At 50.4% G+C, this 21,711-nt stretch overlaps 1 protein-coding gene across 2 annotated transcripts in view; it reads left to right on the top strand.

The window, feature by feature from the left end:
* NDRG1 (N-myc downstream regulated 1) overlaps positions 1–21,711 on the top strand; it is a 59,543-nt gene that overhangs the window by 17,702 nt on the left and 20,130 nt on the right. For both annotated transcript variants that reach the window (XM_038000105.2, XM_008001593.3), the window contains 4 exons: positions 14,719–14,824; positions 17,173–17,293; positions 20,085–20,147; positions 20,888–20,948. In XM_038000105.2, the coding sequence (XP_037856033.1) occupies positions 14,719–14,824; positions 17,173–17,293; positions 20,085–20,147; positions 20,888–20,948 (351 nt within the window). The remainder of the gene's footprint in view (positions 1–14,718; positions 14,825–17,172; positions 17,294–20,084; positions 20,148–20,887; positions 20,949–21,711) is intronic.

Genomic DNA, 21,711 nt, shown 5'->3' with positions numbered 1-21,711 from the left:
TTGCACAGGTGTCCCCAGTTTGGGACCCATTCTGTGCTCTGCATCTCACTCCTCTGTTCTACCTCCTTACCTCAAAACAACTCCACTTTTCCTCTTGAATCTCTTATTTCATGAATGCTCCCCCATCCGGCCCGAGGTGAGGAATCTTGCACTGTCTTTGGAAGGGAGGGAAAGGAGGGGAGAGGGGCTGGAAGCGTTGGCTAGTAGATCATCCAGGCTTTCGATACCGCCCCCAAGGTGTGTATTTTCTCCTCATCCTGGTTGTGTCAGGCTGTCCCTGGAGATCCACCCTGACCTCAGTGTTGAAGAAGAAGAAAGGGCCAGGTGCAGTGGCTCACACCTGTAATCCCAGCACTTTGGGAGGCCAAAGCAGGCAGATCACCTGAGGTCAGGAGCTTGAGGCCAGCCTGGCCAACATGGAGAAACCCTGTCTCTAGTAAAAATACAAAAATTAGCCAGGTGTGGTGTTAAGTGCCTATAATCCCAGCTACTCGGGAGGCTGAGGCAGGAGAATACCTTGAACCTGGGAGCGGAGGTTGCAGTGAGCCGAGATTGCGCCATTGCACTCCAGCCTGGGGAACAAGAGTGAAACTCCCATCTCAAAAAAAAAAAAAAAAAAAAAAATAGAAGAGACAGCATTGGGAGCTGACTTACCTGAGGTCACTCAGCAGTGATTGGGGAAGTGGTGCCAGACTCTGGGCCTCGCCTCTTCCAGCCCTGAGAGCTTCCCTTGCTGCTTGTGTAGGTTTTAGTGATGTTGGTGAGGGCTTCCTACCCGCCAGGCACTGTGCTGAGAGCTTCCCAGCTAATATCTCATGTAATGCCTCAATATCTCATGGTAACATGAGAGGCACCATTAGCCTTATTTTTCAGATGGGTAGACTGAGGCCAGAGTGGAGGGACCGGAAGCCACACTCAGGTCTACCTGACCAGGAAGGAAGCCCATGTTCTTCCTGTGCCACTCGTGTGCTGAGGTCCAGGCTTCTCCCACGCCCTGGCCGGAGCTCCGTCCCGTTCCTCTCTGTGTTGCAGGACGCTGGGCATGCGAAGGTGTTCCAGGAGGGTGGGAGGTGAATGCACTGTCTTGAGGTTTATCAAGTCCAAGCCTTCATTTTACAGCTGGGGAACCTGAGGGACAGAGAAAAGGAGAAGTCACTCCTTCAGGGTGGCATGGTGGGGCAGCTAAGAGTTATGGTAGCGGATCTTCTTTTTCACCCTCTTGAGAATGGGGAAAAATGCGCCCAGGGCAGTCAGAGCTGCAACAGATGCAGTGGCTGCAGCACCAGCACCATGGCCTTGGTTGTTTGGTTCTCTGAGCTGAGAACTGCTGGAAGTTAGTCCCAGGGGTCATCTGCTCATTCAGGGATGGGCCGGGCCACATCACCCTCCCTCAGCCTGATCAAAGCTGCCCTTGCCAACCTTCCCCGTGGCTGAAATGTCAGCTCCTTGTGTTCCCCAGGGGAGCGGCTTGCTGGCACTGAGGTTGTATCTTCCTGCAGTGGGGATGTGATTGTCCATCCTCCTCAGGTGAAAGTCCCATTCCAGAGCCAGGAAGAGTGAACCGCAAGCCCCATGGATGCCCTTTCCTGGTGATTGACCTAGCACAAGTTGCTTCACCTCCATTTCCCCATCTGTGAAATGGAGACAGCGCTTCAGCCTTGTTAAGTGGCATTGGAGAGAGGACACTGACAAGGGCCAGTGATGTGGTGCTTCCCGCATCAGTACTGGGCCAAACATCACATACCCCATCCACTAACTATCATGGGGTGTTTTCCCTAATTATTTTTGTTGTTATGGAAAAATACGCATAACGACCAATTTACCGTCTTAACTACTTTTAAATGTACAGTTCAGTAATATTAAGTATGTTCATATTTCTGTGCAACTGTCACTATCGTCCATCTTCAGAACTTTATGTATTTTTATTTTTGTTTACACAGAGTCTTGCTCTGTCGTCCAGACTAGAGTGTAGTGGTGTGATCTTGGCTCACTGCAACCTTTGCCTCCTGGGTTCAAGCAATTCTCATGCCTCAGTCTTCTGAGTGGCTGGGATTACAGGTGGCCGCCACCACACTGGGCTAATTTTTGTATTTTTAGTAGAGATGGGTTTTTCCATGTTGGCCAGTCTGGTCTCGAACTCCGGACCTCAAGTGATCTGCCTGCCTCAGCCTCCCAAAGTGCTGGAATTACAGGCTTGAGCCACCACACCCTCAGAACTTTAAAACTTGCAGAGCTGAAATTCTGTCCCATTAAACAACTCCACATTCTAGCTTCAGGCAGTCACCCTTCAATTTTCTGTCTCTGTGATTTTGATTACTCTAAGTACCTCATATAAGTGCAATCATATACTATATTATTATTATAAAACTGTATTCATTTGCATTGATCTTTGCCAGTGTCTAGCTGATATAGGTTAGCATCTTGTCCTCACGGTTCATCCCTGTTGTAGCAGGTGTGAGCATTTCCTTCCTTTTTAAGGCTGAATCATATTCTATTGTATGTATGACCCACATTTTGCTTATCCCTTTGTCTGTTGGTGGACACTTTGGGCTATTGTGAATAATAGCCTGCTGTGAATATGCACGTACAGATATCTCTTTGAGATCCTGCTTTCAGTTTTGGGGGGCATATACCCATAAGTGGAATTGCTGGAGGTTTTAGTCCATTCTCAAGCTGATATAAGGACATATCAGTAACTGGGTAATTTATAGAGAAAAAGGGGTTTCACATGACTGGGGAGGCCTCGCATTCATGGTGGAAGGTGAAGGAGGAGCAAAGGCGCGTCTTACATGGCGGCAGGCAAGAGCATTTGTGCAGGGGAACTGCCCTTTATAAAACCATGAGATCTCTTGAGACTCGTTCACTATCACGAGAACAGCACAGGCAAAACCTGCCCCCATGATTCAATTATCTCCCATTGGTTCCCTCCCACGACATGTGGGGATTATGGGAGCTACGATTCAGGATAAGATTTGGGTGGGGACACAGCCAAACCCTATCACTGGATCATATGGTTATTTTGGATTTTAAAATCTTGGTTGTCGATTCTGAGAAACCTAGAAAGCATAGTTTATCTGTTCCCTGTGAAGATAATTCCTCACATTTGTGTTTCTCTGGAAAGTCTGCAAAACACTTTTGCATTCTCCCATCTCAGGACACAGGCAACTGAGAGAACAGAGAATAGGAGCTCTCGCCCCTACTTTCAGGGAAGGTCAACCTATGTGGCTCAGGCCGGGGTCGGTTAAGGAGCTGCCCCTAAGGACATCATTAAAGTGGGAACCACACAGAGAAGCCTTTGGAAGGACAGAGCAGAGGTCAGGATGAGGTCTCCCAGCATCCTGCACCAGCCTGGGCTGAGCCCTCTGAGTTAATCCCCCGAGCTGTCCTATGAGGTCGGGGCATTTTTCCCTGTTGTGCCTTCCTTTGTTTCTTTAACAAATGCCCACTTTGTGCCTGGCCTTAGTTTAGGTGCTGGGGATGCAGTGATGAGCATGACAGGCAGTGACCCGTGTTTTCAGGAACCTACATTCTGGAATAATAGCTCAGTACAGCCGAGCACAGAATGCGTGCCTGGCAGCATGCCAGATGTGCCCCATGGGTGCTTACAGCGATCCTGTTCCCATCCTACAGAGAGAGAGGACCTGAAGCACAGAGAGGTTAGGGAACTTGCCTGAGGTCGCAGAGCTGGAAAGGGGACCTCAAGCTGTGTGCTTCCAGGGCGCATAGTTGAAACCAATCCAGATTCCCTAGAAGAAAGAGGCAAACAAACATACAAACAAGCGTATGTGAGAATTCCAGCTTCCGTAGGTGCTTTGAAGAGAATAGTGAAGGGTGATACAGAGCCAGGTGATGGGAGAGGGCATGGCTGAGGTACTGTCTTAGGTCAAGGCTTTTTTAAGTCATGACATTGCTCTGAACCTAAAAGATAGATGGAGCCAGTCACATGACAAAGAGAAGACTGGGATAGATCATTCCAGGCGGAGGTAACAGCACAAGCAAAGGCCTTTCTGATCTGGATTCTGAAATTTCCAAGGGCAAAAATGTGTTATTCCTGTAAGCTGTTAACAGACTCAGTGTTCCCAGTAAGTCACAATATTTGAGCTGAAATCTGAGTGTTGAATGACACTTTTTCAAGGTTGTTACCAAAAGAAAATCTTTGTATAAAACCGTATTCATTTAGATTTGGCTTCTTAGATTTGAAGGTGTTAGGGACTCATGAGATTGATGAAAGCATCCCCCAGATTTTTAGCAATCTCCAAAATCTTGGGTGTCGGGTTGCTGTAGAATTTCCTTCAGAAGATGCGGTGCAGTATGACGACGGAAGCTCTCTGGGGCCTGATGGGTTACAGGGCTAGGAACTGAGAAGGACAGAGCTTTGGTCAAGGGGGCCTACAGGGCTTACCAGCCCGGGAACTGGCCAGCATGCTCTGACCTCAGATTCACACAGGAGCTCCAGCAAAGTGACAGGACAGCACCTGCCCGCCATGCACTTCGGTGCCCTCTGATGAGCCAGGCCAGCACTGAAGGCCTCCCATGCTCTCTTGCTGAACCTTTGGGGACCTGTACCATCATCCTTTACAGATAAGGAAACTGAGACTTTCCCAGGGGCGGCAGCTGTGAAGTGGGCCACATTGAGCCCAGGGCTGTCTGATGCAGACAGTTCTCTCAACCACGTTGCTTGAGTACAGCCCTGTTTCAGCAAAGGCTAATCAAGCCATTTTGGACTAGATTCTGGTTCACCTTTGCCACGTCTGCTTGTCAAAAGATCTAGCCAAGCAGATAATCTAAACAACACTTCACTGGGCTTATGTTTAGCCTACTGAGGAGGATTTGTTGTAGGACTCAAGAGTTGATGTGCCTTAATGGCAAATGGATTTTATCTATTCATTTAGTTGGTTTCTTACCTGCTTGTTAAAATAGGGCTCCGTCCTGGGCAGTTCTTCCCCCGGGCATAGCTTCCCCCCTGGTTCAGTCTAAGGAGTCTTGAGTCGCTTTATTTTGTGTATCTGAAAGCGGTCGATGTTATTCCTTGAAAAAGAATTACTGCTTCCGCACTTTGACTAACTCAGGCAGATTCCTACTTCCTTTCCCAATGTAGTCAATAATTTAGGCTTTTTTTTGTTTGTTTTTGAAATGAATCAAAACACACACACTGAGCCCAGAGCTTGGCACTGAGGAGCTGCTGGTGGAGTCTGTGTTGAGCTGCTGGGTGGCCTGTCTCAGGAGACAGCTCGCCTGCCAGAGCAGATGGCATCAGGCCTTCTCTCTCCATCACTGGCATCACCTTTAGGTGGTCTCTGTGTTTTGTCCTGGGTGATGTTTGGGCAAAGTGATTGGTGATTTGCATATGAGGTTCTGCCAGCGCTGTCAGGCCCCCACCTGGCTCCCGTTCCTGGGAAGATTCCGGAACCCTCAGAGCACGGGGTGGGCGGGCTGCTGGCCTAGGTGTCGGGGTTGCAGGAAGGACACAGTCTGATCTGGCTCTGCTGAGAGGCCTCCGGCATCAGGTTTTAGGCAATTGTGTTTGCAAATTTGAGGAGTAGGGAGGGTGGGAGTGTTTTGGGTTCCAGCTTCTTTTCTTTGGCTATAATTCTAGAGTCTAAGACTTCTGCTCCAGACGGGGAGCTTTGTGGAAGGCCACCTGAGGGAGAGAAGAGGAGGAAGAATGAATATTTGCATACTCATTGTCTCAGGGCTTCCCTGCCAAGGTGAAGGGTGTTGGCCTCTTTTGCAGATGAGAGACCCATTTGAAGATGTTAGGGAACTTGCCAGAGGGTACTGTTGAGATACTCCTAGATTTAGATCCATCTGCTTCCGAAAAATGCTATAGTCCTGGAAGTTGTACTGGCTGGCCTCTCTTGAGCTCTGCTGTATGTCAGAAACCATGCTGGGCTCTTTTCCTGCATCTGCTCATGTGATCCTCATGAAACCGTGTTGAGGGAGGTATCTTTGCCATCCTCGTTTTATACAAGGCCCAGAAAATCCGAAGGGATTTGCTCCGTGTCACGCCACAAAGAGATAGATGGCGAAAGCGGATTCAGTCCGCACGTCTGGAGCCAAAGTGAATTTAACGAGTTTTGGGGAAGGGACAGCAGCATTGACTTCATCACCCATAAATTGTATCTCGTGGGCCGGGTGACTTTCTGTGGCTTCCAATTGCTTTTTCTGTTGGATTTGCTGCTTCTAATTCCCTCCACCTGGATCTGGAGTTACTCAGATTTGATTTGGTTTCCATGGGAATCTGTGTTTGTGTGCTCACCAGGGCTCCCTGAGAAGTGAGCTGATGTTACCCGCGGGGCCTCGGTGTGGAGTGGTGGAGGGGCTGGGGCAGTACCAGGGCTGGGCGGGGGCTCCAGAGGTCTGGCTCCCGTTCTGCTGCAAGGCCTCTTGTTTGGCAGAGCTGAGCTGGTCTTGGGGATGTACGATCCCATTCAGGGGGGCTGTTTTCCCTCCTCTTTTTGGAAGCAGACCAGCTCACAGGGAAAATGGAAATGGTGACCTTTTGCTAATTTCTCTCTTTCCACACAGTTGCTTCTTGTTTTCATGCCCCATGACTGAAGGTGGGCAGAACTCAGACAGAAGCCTGGAAATCCTCAACTCGCCATTTCCCAACCTCGCCCTCCCCCAGCCCTACTTCCTAGCAAAGCCATTGGGACTTAGAGCAAACCCTTCGAGTGACAGATGGCAGGAACACTCATCTGGATCAGCGCAAAATGAGGCTTTGGAAAATAAACACAGTGTGCTTCTTCTGCAATTCTGCCGTGGGTTTCCTAGGAGCACCCTCCCATAGAACAGGAGAGGTAGGGCTCATACCAGGGCCTCTGAGGTTTGTCCAGGCTAGGCTCTGCCAGGCTGACCTCAATCATCTCTTGGCGTCCCAGAAAGGGTGCAGTGAGCATAAGTGAGTGCAGACGCAGCCCCGTCATTTGCTACTCGCGTGTCCTTGGCCACTTGCTTGACCTCCCTGGGGCTTAGTTTCCTAATCTGTGAAACAGTGGGGAGCATTGCTGTCCCTGAGTGCACTGCAGATACTGAATGCACACAGCAGCTGGCTCAGCTCACAGGTCTTTGTCGCCCTCCCCTGCTCCATGGATGACGGGATCTGCTCCATCTCTTCACCCTTATCCAAACAAAGACGCTCTTCCTAATTCTTGTTTCCTTGGAGAACTGAGGTCTTCAGTGTGGGTTCCAGTTGCATGCTGTATTCCCAGGCTGACACCCTCTGCCCACAGCAGCCTGTTCCCTGACTCTGCGTAACTTTGTTTAATTCTCTTGACCTTATGTCAACATGAAAGAAGCCTGGGGAATGAAGTGAGAAGTGACAGGCCCAGCTTGACCTCTGGAAGGTCTTCCATTGTGTGTGGCTTGCAGGGGAGTCATGGCTTTGGAAGCCCAAGGACCTATCTATCTTGAATCTTAACTCTGTTATCTTGTTGGGCACCTATACTTCAGCCCTGGAGGCTATCTGTTCAATGGCTGTCATGATGTAACACAGGAGACAAAGCTGGCTTTATTGAACTTGCTTAGTAAGTGGGTGGCTGTCTTTTTATCGCATTCCTCCTGGCTACACACACTTCCCCAGTTACCTCTGGTACTTTATGTGTTCTTTACTCCTTTTTTTTTTTTTTTCTTTTTTTTTAAGACAGGGTCTCCCTTTGTTGTCCAGGCTGGAGTGTAGTAGTGCAATCTCGGCTCACTGCAACTGTGATCTCCCAGGCTCAAGTGATCCTCCCACATCAGCCTCCCTAGTAGCTAGGAGTATAGGCATGAGCCACCATGCCTGGCTAATTTTACTTTTTGTAGAAAGGAGGTCTCACTGTGTTGCAGACGCTGGTCTCAAACTCAAAGTTACAGGTGTGAGCCATCACACCTGGCCTGTGTTTGTTACTTAATGGAATGGATCATTGAGATGAATGGCACTGCTGTGGCTGCCCCTCCTCCTCCATGGCACAGGAGATGAACCAGGAAAATATAGGGGGAGGAGTGTATCATTTTATGAAAAGATGGTGGGGAGGGGGCAGGCCCCTGACATTTTCACTTGAGCCTCTGTTCCCATGATTTGCCTTTCTTGCTGCCGTGGGCCTTGACTTTGTGCTGATGAACCACAGTCAGCTTCCTGGCCTGCTCTTCCAGAGGGCACCCTGACTGGTCAGGCCATGCTTGGACCCCAAGGCTTGTCAGACGGAGGGAGGGGTCGCCCAGCCCACCAACTGACTTAGAGCCTGGGTACGCGGTCATCCTCTTAGAGCCCAGGACGGTCGGCATCTGGCCAGGGCCTGCTGGGAAGGAGGGGATTACCGGGGGCAGTGGGGAGACAGTCACAGCTGGCCTCCAGAGCCCTTCCGGATCATCCAGAGAGTTGACTTAAGCCAGCGGGCTGGCCCTGGCAGCTTCACCCTAATCACTCTGGAGCGGTTGTCCGTAACAGCTGACGTGGAGGGAAACGCCGCAGTTTGCAAAACACGATCAGGTCCGTCCCATGGTTTTAGTCTTGGGAGTATCTCAATGGAACAGGAGGCCTTGTCATTGACCTCAGCTTACAACTGATGGCAGGGATTGTCAGAGAAGGCTGATAACTTGGCCAAGGGCATGTGGTGGTTATAACATTAGGATATATAACATTGCTCAAAAAACAGTGCTGTAACAAGGAAATGTTTGCTTTTCTCACCAGCCTAAAAAACGAACACCCCGGGCTATGAATGTCACCCAGCCCTGCTGGAGTTAGTCCTTAACAGCTTCCTGCTGTCACCTGAGCATGCGGCTTTGGTCCTCAGATTGGTAGGATGGCCACCGAACCCTCGAGCATCTCGTCCATGTCCCAAGTAGGATGCAGGCGGGAGGGTGAAAGGACAAGAATCAAAAGGTCAAGTTTGATCCTTTTTAAAAAACTCTTGAAGCTGCAGGAATTTCTGCTGGCATCTCATTGGCCAGAACTGAACCTCCTGACCGTCCTTGGTTTCAAGGGAGTTGAGTAAGGAAGGGGACCACTTTATCAGGCACTTGGCTTCTTAGTACAGCAGTTGGAATTCTATGCTCAAAAAGAAGGGAGCAACAGATGTTTGGCATGCCAACCAACAGAGTCTGCCATAGTTTTAAAGCTCCCAAGCCAGGATTGACAGCCAAAGAGATGAAATCTTTAAGGCATAGTGTTAGGTCCTATTTCCCCACTTGACAGCTTACAGGCAGTGTAGACCATAGTGGTAGGTGCCATGTTTGCTACTTGCCAGCATACAGGCAGTGTAGACTGTAAATCTCTAAGTGCACCCTCCGGGCCAGACTCTGGCTGTTGGAGAGCCAGCCTTTCCCTCTGGGAATTGGCGGTCTGGCTGGGGAGGCAGCTGTTACATGTATATTTGTAATTGTGGTTGTGCTGCAAAGAAGAGAACAGGGTTTGCATGGCGTGTGTATGGTGGGTAGCAGGAAGGAGGTGATGTCTGATATCTGTGCTGCGGTGTTTCCAATGCTGGCACACTTCCTCACAAAGACACACATGCCTGCAGTTTGGGGGCAGGTGCCTGTTTTAGGAGGATGGGAGCAGCAGATATTATTTCTCCATTCTGTTTGGTAGTGTAACAGCCTGTGCTGCAGGGATGGCCAGTCCTTGGAGACGCTGGGGAGGTACAAGTGTTCTGCAGTCAAATAAGTGTGGGGAATCTGACTCGCTGCATCCCCCTGTAGGGAGTCACAGTGCACGTGGCAGAGAAAGGTTTCCTTCCCCTCTTCTGCCCGGCACAGAATGTGAAACAGGATGATAAAGAGAACGGGCTTTGGATGCAGACATCCTAATCCAAGCTTGGTTCAGATCCTGCCCCACTATTCCAGCTGTGTGGCCTTGGATGAAGTCCTTAATCTCTCTCAGCCTCAGCTTTCTCATCTCTGCAGTAGTGGTTGCGTGTATTTAATGAGAAAACACGTGTGAGAAACTCAGAGCGGGCATGGGGTAAGATGCAGTGGCAGTTTATTACTGCCCCATCCCTGCCATCGCCTCTAGACTTGAGAGAGCAGTTTTCTAGACTCTCCCAGAGCAGGTGAGAGGCAAGTGTGTGCAGCCGGCTTTTTGCCTTTTCATCTTCTTGTCTGAATCAGGCCCTGTGAGCAGGGTCTTCTGTGGCCTGGTCCTGAGCTGTGGAAGAGCTGGGTGTGGGGCTCTGGATGGTGGAGGAGTTGTGTTTGTGTTGCCAGCCTTGTCCCAGCCAGAAGTTGGGGGGTCCCTGATGAGCCCCGAGACAGGCACTTTGCTCTCTCAGGCAAGAGGGTGAACAGTGCACCTTGCAGTTCTGATGTTCTGGGTTCCTTGTGCTTTCTCTTTGGGAAAACGTGGAAGACACGGGACGGGTTCCTCTCTCCAGAACACTGAGTGATTTATCCCGGCAGGGACAGAAGGACAGAACATTCCTTTGGGACTGAATAGGACAAAGGCCTGTGTTTGTGACTGTTGTAATTCTCCCATTCAATCTCAGACAGTCTTCCTGACTGGCTTAGAACCGCGTGTGTGCATGTGCGTTTGTTGGTGGGTGTGTTTGTTGGGGGGGGGGGGGGTGTGTGTGTGACTTAGGGGATGGGACTTGGGTACAGGTACAACACTTGCTTTTTTTCTCCTCCTTCTGTGTGTGCCGGGGGTCCAGGAACTGAGTGGAGGACCGATGGGGGCCAGCAGACCCTGGCACAAAGGAGCAAGGGCCCAGTGGAGAGAGTTCAAATCCCGGTTCTACCACTACAAGCCTATGACCTTGGGAGAGTCCCCTCAACTTCTTTACCTGTAAAATGGGATTGATGGGCCTCCCGGTGGCATGGAGGCCTGATACCCTGCCTTAGTCTTCGTAGGCACTTAGCAGATGTTCTCCCTCACTTCTGCTCACCTATGCCTGGGGGGCAGCCCTGCCCCTGCGTGACTTCCACCACTTCACTTCCACTTTCTCAGACGGGGTCTTTGTCCTTCCCACCAAGGCAAGCAATGTCGAAAGCCTCTTTTTTGAGTCCTGCTCAGGCTGAGGTTTGGGGCAGTGTTGAGGCAGCAGCCAGGGTCCTGACACTCCTCAGGAGCTGGGGTAAAGCATTGGTGCCCTGTTAGGCTCTCACCAACCCTGGGGGTCTTATCAGGAGGGAGCTGAGTATCTCATGGCCAATCCAGGAGCAGAGTGGGGAAGAGCCCAACATGGATCAGTGCCCTTAGGAGATAAAGTTCCTTCCTAGTGGGTAATGCTCACCATTATCTGCCAGGATCAGATCTCTTATCCAGCAGATGCTGGGTGCCCACTGAGAGCAGGCAGCTGTGCAGAGGTCTGTGGACAGAGCAGCAAATGAGACCCAGGTAGCCTTTCCTTCTTGGACTTGGAAGGATAGATCCACCAATTTAGTTCCATGGCTGTATATTTTAAGACCTTCAAAGAGATGAGTCAGAAATCTGCTACACACCCGCAACCCCGGGGGCTGCCAGGGACATTCTTGATGCCAGCTGAGGTGGCATGTCCCATACCTGCCACCCCATTAGCACCCTCTGCTGCCCGTACCGGGAGTCCCCTTCCTGCCTAGTGCTGTGCTCTGGGCTCTGTGCAGGTGACTCCTCTCCTGCTATGGAGCCTGGGGTGCAGGCGGCTCTCCCAGCTCAGGGGTGAGGACCTGGAGGCTCAGAGGTTGGGGAGTGGTAGGACTTGGTGGGAACACCGCCTGCCCTGGCCTCTCTTTTAGAGGGAGCCATGTGGGCCAGCTGGGGAGACAATGAAGAATGTGCCCCCACAAACAAATAGACCTTTGTTCCCATAGTGGCTTCAGGGCCAGGCTGGGCCCAGCAGATGATCTGTGGCCCCCGCTGGAAGCTGGGCCACTGCTCCCTCATCTATGGATTTTTCCAGTGCCTGTTATGTGCAGGAAAGAAGCGTTGAGCCCTGAGGGGCAGAGAGTAGGGAAGGGAGATGGGGCTGAGCTATTTGTGCCAGGGGACTTACGGTGTTGGGGGCTAATGCAGGTGCCAGGATGACCCCGTGCTGGGCGGGCCCAGGTGCTCCCAGGGGACTGGGCCTGGCTCTGTACAGTACATTCTTTATACATCATCACCCTCCCCTGGTAACCACTGCCGCATCTCTGGCCATTCAGGAACAAGGAACTTCTAGGTAACCGTGAGGAGGGCGGAAACCCAGGGCAGGTGAGTGGAAGTGGCCATTGAGAAAGAGTCAGGACCACCCTCTGCAGGAGTTTAGATGAACATGGCAGGTGAGAGATTGGTCCATGAGTGAGCTGGAGTGCTTGTCTCCTTTCTGCAGAAGCACGATGGTGGCCTGGGGCTGGCTGGCTTCGGGGTTCTCCAAGTGAGTGTCGGGAACCCCCGCACTCCTCCACTGGGGAGGGGGAGGTGGTGATTTCTTGTTGGAAACTCCATACGGAGCTTCCATACCCTCCGGGGGAGCCTGGGAATTGGATGCCGTTTTTATTTTTGAACCTGTTCCTCAGGTTGAGAATCGTTGATCTTACGGGATTCAGGAGGTTTTCCTGGTCCCATTCCCAGCAACACCCTGGTGGGTTAAATCCTCTTTCTCTGCTTTTCTCAGAGGACCCAGAGGACCTGCAGCCCCCTGGGACCGTCTCCATTGCCCCTACTAGTTTGTGAGTTGTCACCTACTCATCCCTGTGGGGACATAGGGGACCTGGCATATAATAGGTGCCTAATGAATGTTTCTCAGATGAAATCAAACTGCCTTAAGTATCAGGGGTAAAGAAGTAGCAGAGGTGGAATCCGATCACCAGCTGGTGTGGATGGCGTGTGGGTGGCTGCCATCCACGAGTCACAGCGGGTCACTCGCAGATGGAGCAGCCGGCATTCTCTGGACTTCCAGCACCCCTAGGAGGGAGGAAGGGCCAGGCTGTTCCTGTTTTAAAGATTCAAGCTGGGGAGGAGGTGACTTGCCCCCACAGGGCACCTGAGTGGTGATCTGTCCCATCGCCTCTTCTCAAGCGTGCGTTTGTGAACATTGACTCTCCTCTGCCGCCACACGGCAGTGACCTGTATAGGTCACATTTCCGCCGGCTTCTGGAAGCAGGTTCAGCAGCATCTGGAGTGTTCTGTGTTCCACTTCACTGCCTCATTTGCTCTTTGGAAAATCAATGCAGTGTGCTGAGCTGAGTGGCCTGGTGAGGCCTGAGTGTGCGCCACTCGCGGGCAGGCCAAGTGCTGAGAGGCCCCGCGGAGGTTGATTGTCTGGGGGACCCGCCTCTGTGCTGCCTGCCCATGTGACTCTGGGACACTGACTTTACTTCCTTAGCCAGCTGGATCACTTGGCCCTGGCAGGGCTCCTGTGAGGGTGAGGACATGGAGTCACATGGCTCAGCACTGCCTTGGCACTTGGATGGTCTCAGCAGCCTGATGGCCTTGCCTCCCTTCTTCCCAGTGGCCCTGTGGGAGCAGAGCCCAGAGTGGGCACTTCAAAGGGGAGGTCACTGCTCGCAGACGTGGAAATCACTCAAGGGAGACGAGTGACCGGGGTCCTCGGGAACTTTTGGGTGACCTTGAGGAGGGCGGAAGCCCAGGGTAGGCATGGGTGAAGGGCGAGTGGAAGTGATAATTGAGAAAGACTCACGACCACCCTCTGCAGGAGTTTAGATGAACGTGGCAGGTGAAAGGTTGGTCCATGAGTGAAATGGGGTGCTTGGAACCAAGGCAGGGTGCCTTTTTTTTTTGGTTTTCCAGAGGAAGAAAGATGAGCAGGTCTTCAACTGTTAGGAAGATTTGGTGCAGAGAGGCACAGGGATGACTGGGAGTAAGCTGGCTGGGGGTCGCTGGCCGAGCTGGAGAGTTGGCCTTGACCGGAAGAACCACCTGGCCCAATTAAAAGGAAGGGCAGGAGGGAGAATGGGCATGGTATCATTCCGAATCTTTTGGTCAACTCAACATGGCTTACATGGGATTGGAAGTTGGTGGCCCATGTAACTGAAAATCCCAGGTGGTGGATGCCATCCCCAAACCTTCTTTCACTCTTTTCTGTCCCTGGGCTGGCCATACTTTCAGGCAGGCCCTTGCCTCATAGTGACAATGTGGCTGCTGCAGATCCAGCCCTCCCAGCCTTACTCCGTCAAGTCCAGTCCAGTTCCCCAATTACTAGAAATAAGTGCAGTTGGCTTTAGTTGGCCTGAGCCAACCTATGTGTTCTTACCTGATCCAGTCCTTGCAACTGGGAGGTGGAGTGCATGAATTGGCCTTGACTTGTGAAACGTGGGGAGGTGGGGGTCAGTGTCAACAGAACTCTTAGGACTGAGGGTGAGGTTGGGTTTCCTGAAGGAAATTGGGGGCTGTTCTTGGAAGTGGGGAGTGAATTCTGGGTAACCCCAAGTCACCAGATGTTAGTCACAGGTACAGTAACCTGTGGGGTCAGTGGGGCCAGGGGGCAAGGAAGCAAGGAAGCACAGGCTTGGTGGCCTGTTTTCCGGATGGAGCAAACAGTCTGGTGCAGAGATGGTCACGGGCAGGCCCTGTCCCTGGCATTTTGTGCATTTAACAGCACAGTCTGAGCCAGGCCTCTGTCCCCTGCTTCCTGGGAGTCCCCTCCTAGCCCTGGTCCTGGGAGTGGCTTCTCGCCAGAGAGAGCTGCTGCCCGAAGCCAGGGATCTTATGGCCAGATGAGAAGTGAGCTTCCTCAAAACACAGTTGGAAACAGGCTGGGTGTCTTCAGCCACACGGATGCCGCGAAACCCCACATGACCAGCCCACTGTCTGCTGTGTCTCCTCAGGAGCAGGACATCGAGACTTTACATGGCTCCGTTCACGTCACGCTGTGTGGGACTCCCAAGGGAAACCGGCCTGTCATCCTCACCTACCATGACATCGGCATGAACCGTAAGTTCTGAGGAGCTCTGGTTCCCTGTCAGACGGTTCCCAAGAGAGTGGCAGAAAAAGGCAGCCGGGAAGGGCTGGTGGCCGGGAGCTGGTGGTTTCTTTTTGCCTGGGACTTCCTGGAGCTGTTCTGGGAAGAACTCTTGCCACAGCCTGGAAAAGCCAGAAATGCGCTGCATGTGGGCACGGAGTTGTCTGTGTGCCCAGAGGCACTGGGAACACAGGGAGTTCTTTGCTATCTGTGACAGTGACTTCTATATTAATGCACACATATGGTTTTTAGTCTTTTCGCAGAACTGTGCAACCATCAGCACAGTTTTGGAACATTTTCATCCTTCCAAAAAATCCTGTACTTTTATCTGTCACCCCACCCCCAGATGACTGACCCTTCATTGACTTTCCTTTTCTGTGAATTTGCCTGTTCTGAAATTTTGTATATTGAATCAAATAACATGTAATTTTTTTGTAACTGGCTTCTTTCATAATGCTTTCAAAGTTTATCCAGGCCATGCATTAGTATTTGTATTGCCTTTATTCCTTTATTGAATAATAATATTCCATTGTATGGATTTACTGCACTTTATTCTTTCTTTCTTTCTTTCTTTCTTTTTTTTTTTTTTGAGACAGAGTCTCACGCTGTTGCCCAGGCTGGAGTGCAGTGGTGCGATCTTGGCTCACTGTAATCCACCTCCTGGGTTCAAGCGATTCTTGTGCCTTAGCCTCTCGAGTAGCTGGGATTACAGGCACCCACCACCACGCCTGGCTAATTTTTGTTTTTTTAGTAGAGGCGGGATTTCACCATATTGGCCAGGCTGGCCTCGAACTCCTGACCTCAGGTGATCCACCCACCTCCGCCTCCCAAAGTGCTGGGATTACAGGCATGAGTCACTGGGCCCGGCCATCTGTTCTTTAGTTGATGGGCATTTGGGGCATTTTCACTTTTTGGCTGCGTGAGTAACACCGCCATAAATGTTTAGACTGTGAATTCCAAGATTACCAGGAGAGTTTTCAGAGGTGGGTTCCCCATTTTTCACAGATGCTAATGGAATGGAATCTACTAAATGCTGAAATTTCATGGAGTAGAGGTGAATTCTTCTGTGAGGAATCAGAAGACACCTAGATTTCACTGGTCCCGTAATTTTTGTGAACTTGAATATTGCAAGCTTCCTTGATTTTTGATGATGGACTGCCTGATTTTCATTTGTTTCTATAAAGCTTATCAATACCTTGAGGCTGGGGATGATTTCACGGAAATCCACTGAAAACCGCTTTTTTACTTCATTCTCACCACCTTTTATCTCACTTCTTCCCCTGTCTGTTTCCCTTACATCCATTTTGTACCAGGTCCATGCTAGGTATTTTGATTTACACTGTCTTATTTGATTGACTCTGACAAGGAACTGGAATTGCATATGGCAGCCTCTCCCCACGTAGAGAGGCTCATTGTTGGTTTATCATAGGCTTACCACTGTAACCAAAGATGCCAAGCCCTCTGTGGCTTAACACAATGTATGTTTTATTTCTCGCTCACGTAACAGTTTAGTGGGTGTGGAGTGGGACATGTTCGATTTGGCAATTCAAGGACCCAGGCTCCTTCTAGCTTGGGGGTTTGCCATCCCCTGGGGCTGCAGAGCCTTCTGCTGGAAACCGTGCTTCTGGCAGGTAGATGGGAGAAGAGAGAAGCTTAGAGGATCTTAGAGGATCTGGGTGGCAGGTATGGTGAGGAAATGGTGACAGTCACAGGCTATTGGCCAGAAACAGATCACATGGCTGCTTCTCATTGCAAGGGAGCCTGGGAAATACTGTCTAGCTGCATGCCCAGGAGGAAAAGGGACAGGAGGTAGGGTGAGCAGCCCGCCTTTCTTAGGCTTCAGCTATGAGGAGACTCATCCAGGCCACATGAAAGGAGGAGGCACATCTCACCTCCCATGCTCCTCCTTGTTTGAAAATTATGTGTGTCCTGGGCCGGTACCCCAGATAGGAGGGTATAGTGGGCCCAGATGGAAAGAGAGGATCAGGGGGGCAAACCCATCTCACGCCAGGGCCATCCTGACCCTGACGGACTGGAGGAGCTGCCGGAGCCATCCTGGGAGCCCCTTCCAGCACCAACTGCAAGATTCATCTGCCAGCTCCCACTCCCTTGCCCCATGACTTACTCTTGCTTTTTATCACCAGAAGAAAGTGGGCATGGGGACAAAACCAAAAACCCAAAAACGCGAACATCTGTGTTCTTCCAAGTTCACTTCCTTCTTCTGAATAGGAGTGAAACAAAATGAATGAGCTTTGCCACCGAGACACCTAATTTTTTTTCTCCTCTTCTTTCTCGTCTCTCCCTCTCTGCTATTCTTCAGACAAAACCTGCTACAATCCCCTCTTCAACTATGAGGACATGCAGGAGATCACCCAGCACTTCGCCGTCTGCCACGTGGATGCCCCTGGCCAGCAGGACGGCGCAGCCTCCTTCCCTGCAGGGTGAGAGCCTCTTGCCCTATGAGCTCTACAGCATGGAAACTGGGTGTCGGGGAGGGGTTCAGCTGCTTTGCTCTTTTAAATACTTTTTAGTTGTGGTAAAATATAAAATGTATCGTCTTAACCACTTTTTAAATTGTGGGAAGATACGTAACATAAAAGTTAGCACTTGAACCATTTTTAAGTATATAGTTCAGTGGCATTAAGGACATTCAGACGTTGTTGTGCAGCCATCGCCACCATCTATCTCTAGGACTTTTTCATCTTCCTAAACTGAAACAGGATACTCATCAGATGCTACGTCCCCATTCCCCCAGCCTTCCTGCAAGGCTGGCGTTACCATAGGTGTGCTCAGCCTGGACAGGACTGAAGTGGAGGAGGACTTGATATGACCAAATAGTGTAGTGAAAAACCTAGAAGGTTGTGGAGAAAAAGAGAGGGAGAGAAGTAACGCTGATGGATCACTTCCTGTGGGCTGGGCTTCATCGTTCGTGTTTAACATTGGGGTTAATCCTTACAGCTAGCTCTGTGTGGTTCGTATTGTTAGCTGCATTTGCCAGATGAACGTATTGAGGCATGGAGGCATTAACTACCTTGCTCAGGGTTGCACAGCTGAGGCCGGGCATGGTGGTTCACGCCTGTAATCCCAACACTTTGGGAGGCCGAGGTGGGTGAACCACCTGAGCTCAGGAGTTCGAGACCAGCCTGGCCAACATGGTGAAACCCTGTCTCCACTAAAAATACAAAAATTAGCCGGACGTAGTGGCACGTGGCTGTAATCCCCACCACTCGGGAGGCTGAGGCCAGAGAATCCCTTGAACCTGGGAGGCAGAGGTTGCAGTGAGCCGAGATCGTACCACTGCACTCCAGCCTGGGTGACAGAGCAAGACTCTGTCTCCAAAAAAGAAAAAAAGGTTACACAGCTGAGAACCAGGGAGTTGGCTTTGGTCCTGTCTACTGAGACGTGTATCCTCTTTGGAACATCAGGCTGCCTTAGTTGAGAGTGTTTACACTGCCCGGCCCTTGTCAGCTCGTGATCTATATGGGCATGGCCTTTCAATCTCCCCTTGTGCGATTATGGTCAAACTTGTTGGATCCCCCAATCAGCATCACGTTGGCGAGGCAGACCTCAGAGATAACCCCTCTTGTCCCCTGCACCTGACGCTCTGATTAAACCAGGGCAGGAGCAGGTTCTTGGGTTTAAAGTCTTCCAGAAGGGGCCTTCTTGGCATTTATAAATAGAAATCCTTTTTTATTAGTGTTCAGAATTATCCTTAATAATTAACCTTTATCAGAGAGGAAGGGAAGGTACAGCTAACCATATGGGACCAGGACCAAAAATTAAAAGTGTATTAAAACCGTGGGACATGGTTAATTGTTAACCAGCAGATAAAGCCAGAGGTATGTCAGTAAATCTGTCTTTGGTTGGACCAATTGTGTGAAAGACTTGGGGGGAAAGCAGAGACTCTTAGTTCCCCCTGGAGAAGTTTTACAAATATTCTGAGGCCTGAGCCCAACCCCCAGGAATTTTTATTCAGTTGGTCTAGATATTACAGGGTGTTTTCCCCCTAGTTTACTAGGTGGTTTTTGTGTGCATCTCGTGGGACCCACTGTCAGAGTGGGGCCTGACTTGTTTCTTCCTCCTGGAGTAGGGCAGAGGAGAGGGTGGGGCTTGGGAGGGGTGAGAGGGAGTCTCCCAGGCCCTTTAAGGGTGAGCCCCCTATATCCTGAAGCTGAGACAGCAGAGCAGGGTGGGGGATCCTTGGCTGGGCTCCTCCTGGCTCTGGCTTCCCCCATCTATACAGGAGGGACCTTGGGAGTAGAATTCTGCTGCTTCCTTGCCTCACACCAGCCCTGGGCAACAGGGAAGAAACAGAGGGCCCTGCAATTAAGTGGCTTCTCCAGTGTCACACCTTAGGAGCTGCTGGCTCCAAATTGAGGCGTGGCCATTTCAGAGGAGCTTCATGTCTTTGCCCCTCTTCTGCCCTGCGGCTTCTAACTCAGTGGTTCTGTTGATGTGGAGCCACACCAGACGGGCTCTTCCTGGCTCTTCCCAGGGCATCTGAACACTCTGCTTCCCTGCCCACATGCTTTACTCATCAGGTTCCCATGACCCCTTCAGCGTCACTTCTTCTAAGAAGCCCTCCCTGATCACCTGATCACAGCAGTTCTCTTTCAATAGCCTTTGTTATGAGTCACACCCCCCTGTTTCTGTTGACTTGAGGGCTGGCTCCTGTCCTGGTTTGCCTCTGCTTTGCTCACAGGCCCCTGCCATTGCCTCACCAAGAGCCCGGCATGTGTGAGCATCAGTCACTCCTTTGCGGATGGAACTCATTCATGCCTGATCTAATTCCTTCTCCCTGAGGTTGGAATTGTGAAATGCCTTCTAGTCAGTTTCTGCAACACTCTAGACCAAAACCAGACCAACCCAGTGAGGACATGTTTCTGGCTAACCATCTACTGTTCTCGTGAGGCCAAGTGGCTCATCTCTCAGCCTCAGTGATATTTATAATCTTGCTGGGGGGAACATCCTAGCAGCCTTCTAGAGTTATTGTGAGAACTGAATGAGCTAATAATGCCCCAAAATGCATCCATGGGACCTGGCGCATAGGAAGCAATTGATAGTTAGGGTGTGCTGCAAGGGTCTTGGAAGGAGGATGGGAAGGGACTAGACTGGGGGGTCTGGGTGCATGAGGCAGTCTGTTGCATGGCCCCCACCCTTCAAGCGTGTCCCTGTTTGGATTACCCGTTTCTCTCTGGGCGCTCACTAATGGCCTCTCTGTGTCATCCGCAGGTACATGTACCCCTCCATGGATCAGCTGGCTGAAATGCTTCCTGGAGTCCTTCAACAGTTTGGGTAAGAGCAAGGGATCAGCTCCTCCTCCGTTTGCAGAGAAGCCTGGCTTCTAGCGTCTTCCTCCCCCTTGGCTTTGATCTGGACTGACCACTAAAATTAAGGTTGCAGTTTAAAGATGAGGCAAGAAATTAGCTTGTCACTCTGTGAACACTGTTCTTCACACAGTCTCTGAGCTCTAGCCTGCCTCCTGTAACCTCAGTTTTCCTCTTGCATGAATGTTATGTTGTGTGATGGCAGCCACCCCACCCATTTGCTCTTGCCTCCTGTTCTTCCATTCCCTTCTCTTTCCCATGGAATGTTCTGGAATGGAGTTGCCTGAGACCTTAGCTTTTCTCTCCACACCCTCATTTTTCCAGTGTTCATCTCTGTCTTGAGCCCTTCAAATAATGATAACTTCATGGTTCTTGCTCAGTTTGTTTTCATTCCAAGTTTTAGAATCCAAAATAAAGCTTAAGAGTGGGAAGAAATGATGCCGTAACGGGCCTTCCCGAAATGTCAGACGGTCTCTCAGAGCCTGGGTGGTGGCCAGGAGGGAAGTGAGGATAAGGGGCGCGGCTCTCCAAGGTCACGGTCTCTGTCCAGTCCTAAAGCACGGTAACCTCAGGGCTGTGCAGGCAGTCACGGCAGCATGTTCCCGCATTGCCTAGCCAGGCGGTCACCCTCAGGAAGTGCTAAGTGGGTCCTTGGGGGCTCCTGTCACTCTCTCCTTGTGTGACATGCATTTGTGTTTCTGCTTCCAGGCTGAAAAGCATTATTGGCATGGGAACAGGAGCAGGCGCCTACATCCTAACTCGATTTGCTGTGAGTGCTTTGGTATTTTTTGAAAATCGCATTTTAAATAACATTTGAAGATGAAGGAAGACATTTGGAAAAAGCATTGAAAACCCAAAAGGGAAAAAAAAATGACCCGTATGCTCCACAATTTTGTGTGTGTGTGTGTGTGTGTGAGACACGTGAGTACTCATATATACACACACATATATATACACATATGTGTGTGTGTGTATATATATATGTATATACTCAACCTTTTCTCTTCCTCCACTCTTGAGTGATACTGGACACATTCTTTTGTCATTGACTTTGTCTGCTTAGCCATCTAGTGAGGACGCTCCTTGCTCACTGAGTACTCTGCTATGACACTGCTTTGTAACAGCTCTACAGGTTTTTGCAGTCACAGTACTCCTGGTTCGTAACTGATTCTAAACTAGAATCAGACACAGGAAGTTTTCATGACAGTTGTCATTGTTATTTCTCTGGGCTCGGGTCAGAAGCCACTGTTCCTTTGTATCCTCACCCAGCAATTATGTAAGAATGCAACAATACTCATTTTGTTCATCCATAGGTATTTTGACTGCCTATGATTTGCTGGGCTTTGCTAGAGGTTAGGAATACTGACGTGATTCTACAACATCCATCTTACAAAAAAAAAAAAAAGAAAGAAATGCTGACATGAATACAAAATGGTCTGGCCATATAGACTCTCAGCAAATTAAAAAATGTCTCAACTGTACCCCAGCTGTACATATCTGTATGTATCTGCATCACATAATGACATTTCAGT

This window comes from Chlorocebus sabaeus, chromosome 8, assembly GCF_047675955.1.
Source record: "Chlorocebus sabaeus isolate Y175 chromosome 8, mChlSab1.0.hap1, whole genome shotgun sequence".
Lineage (NCBI taxonomy): Eukaryota > Metazoa > Chordata > Mammalia > Primates > Cercopithecidae > Chlorocebus > Chlorocebus sabaeus.
Note: the sequence above shows the minus strand (reverse complement) of the source record. Positions and strands in the feature narration are given on the sequence as shown.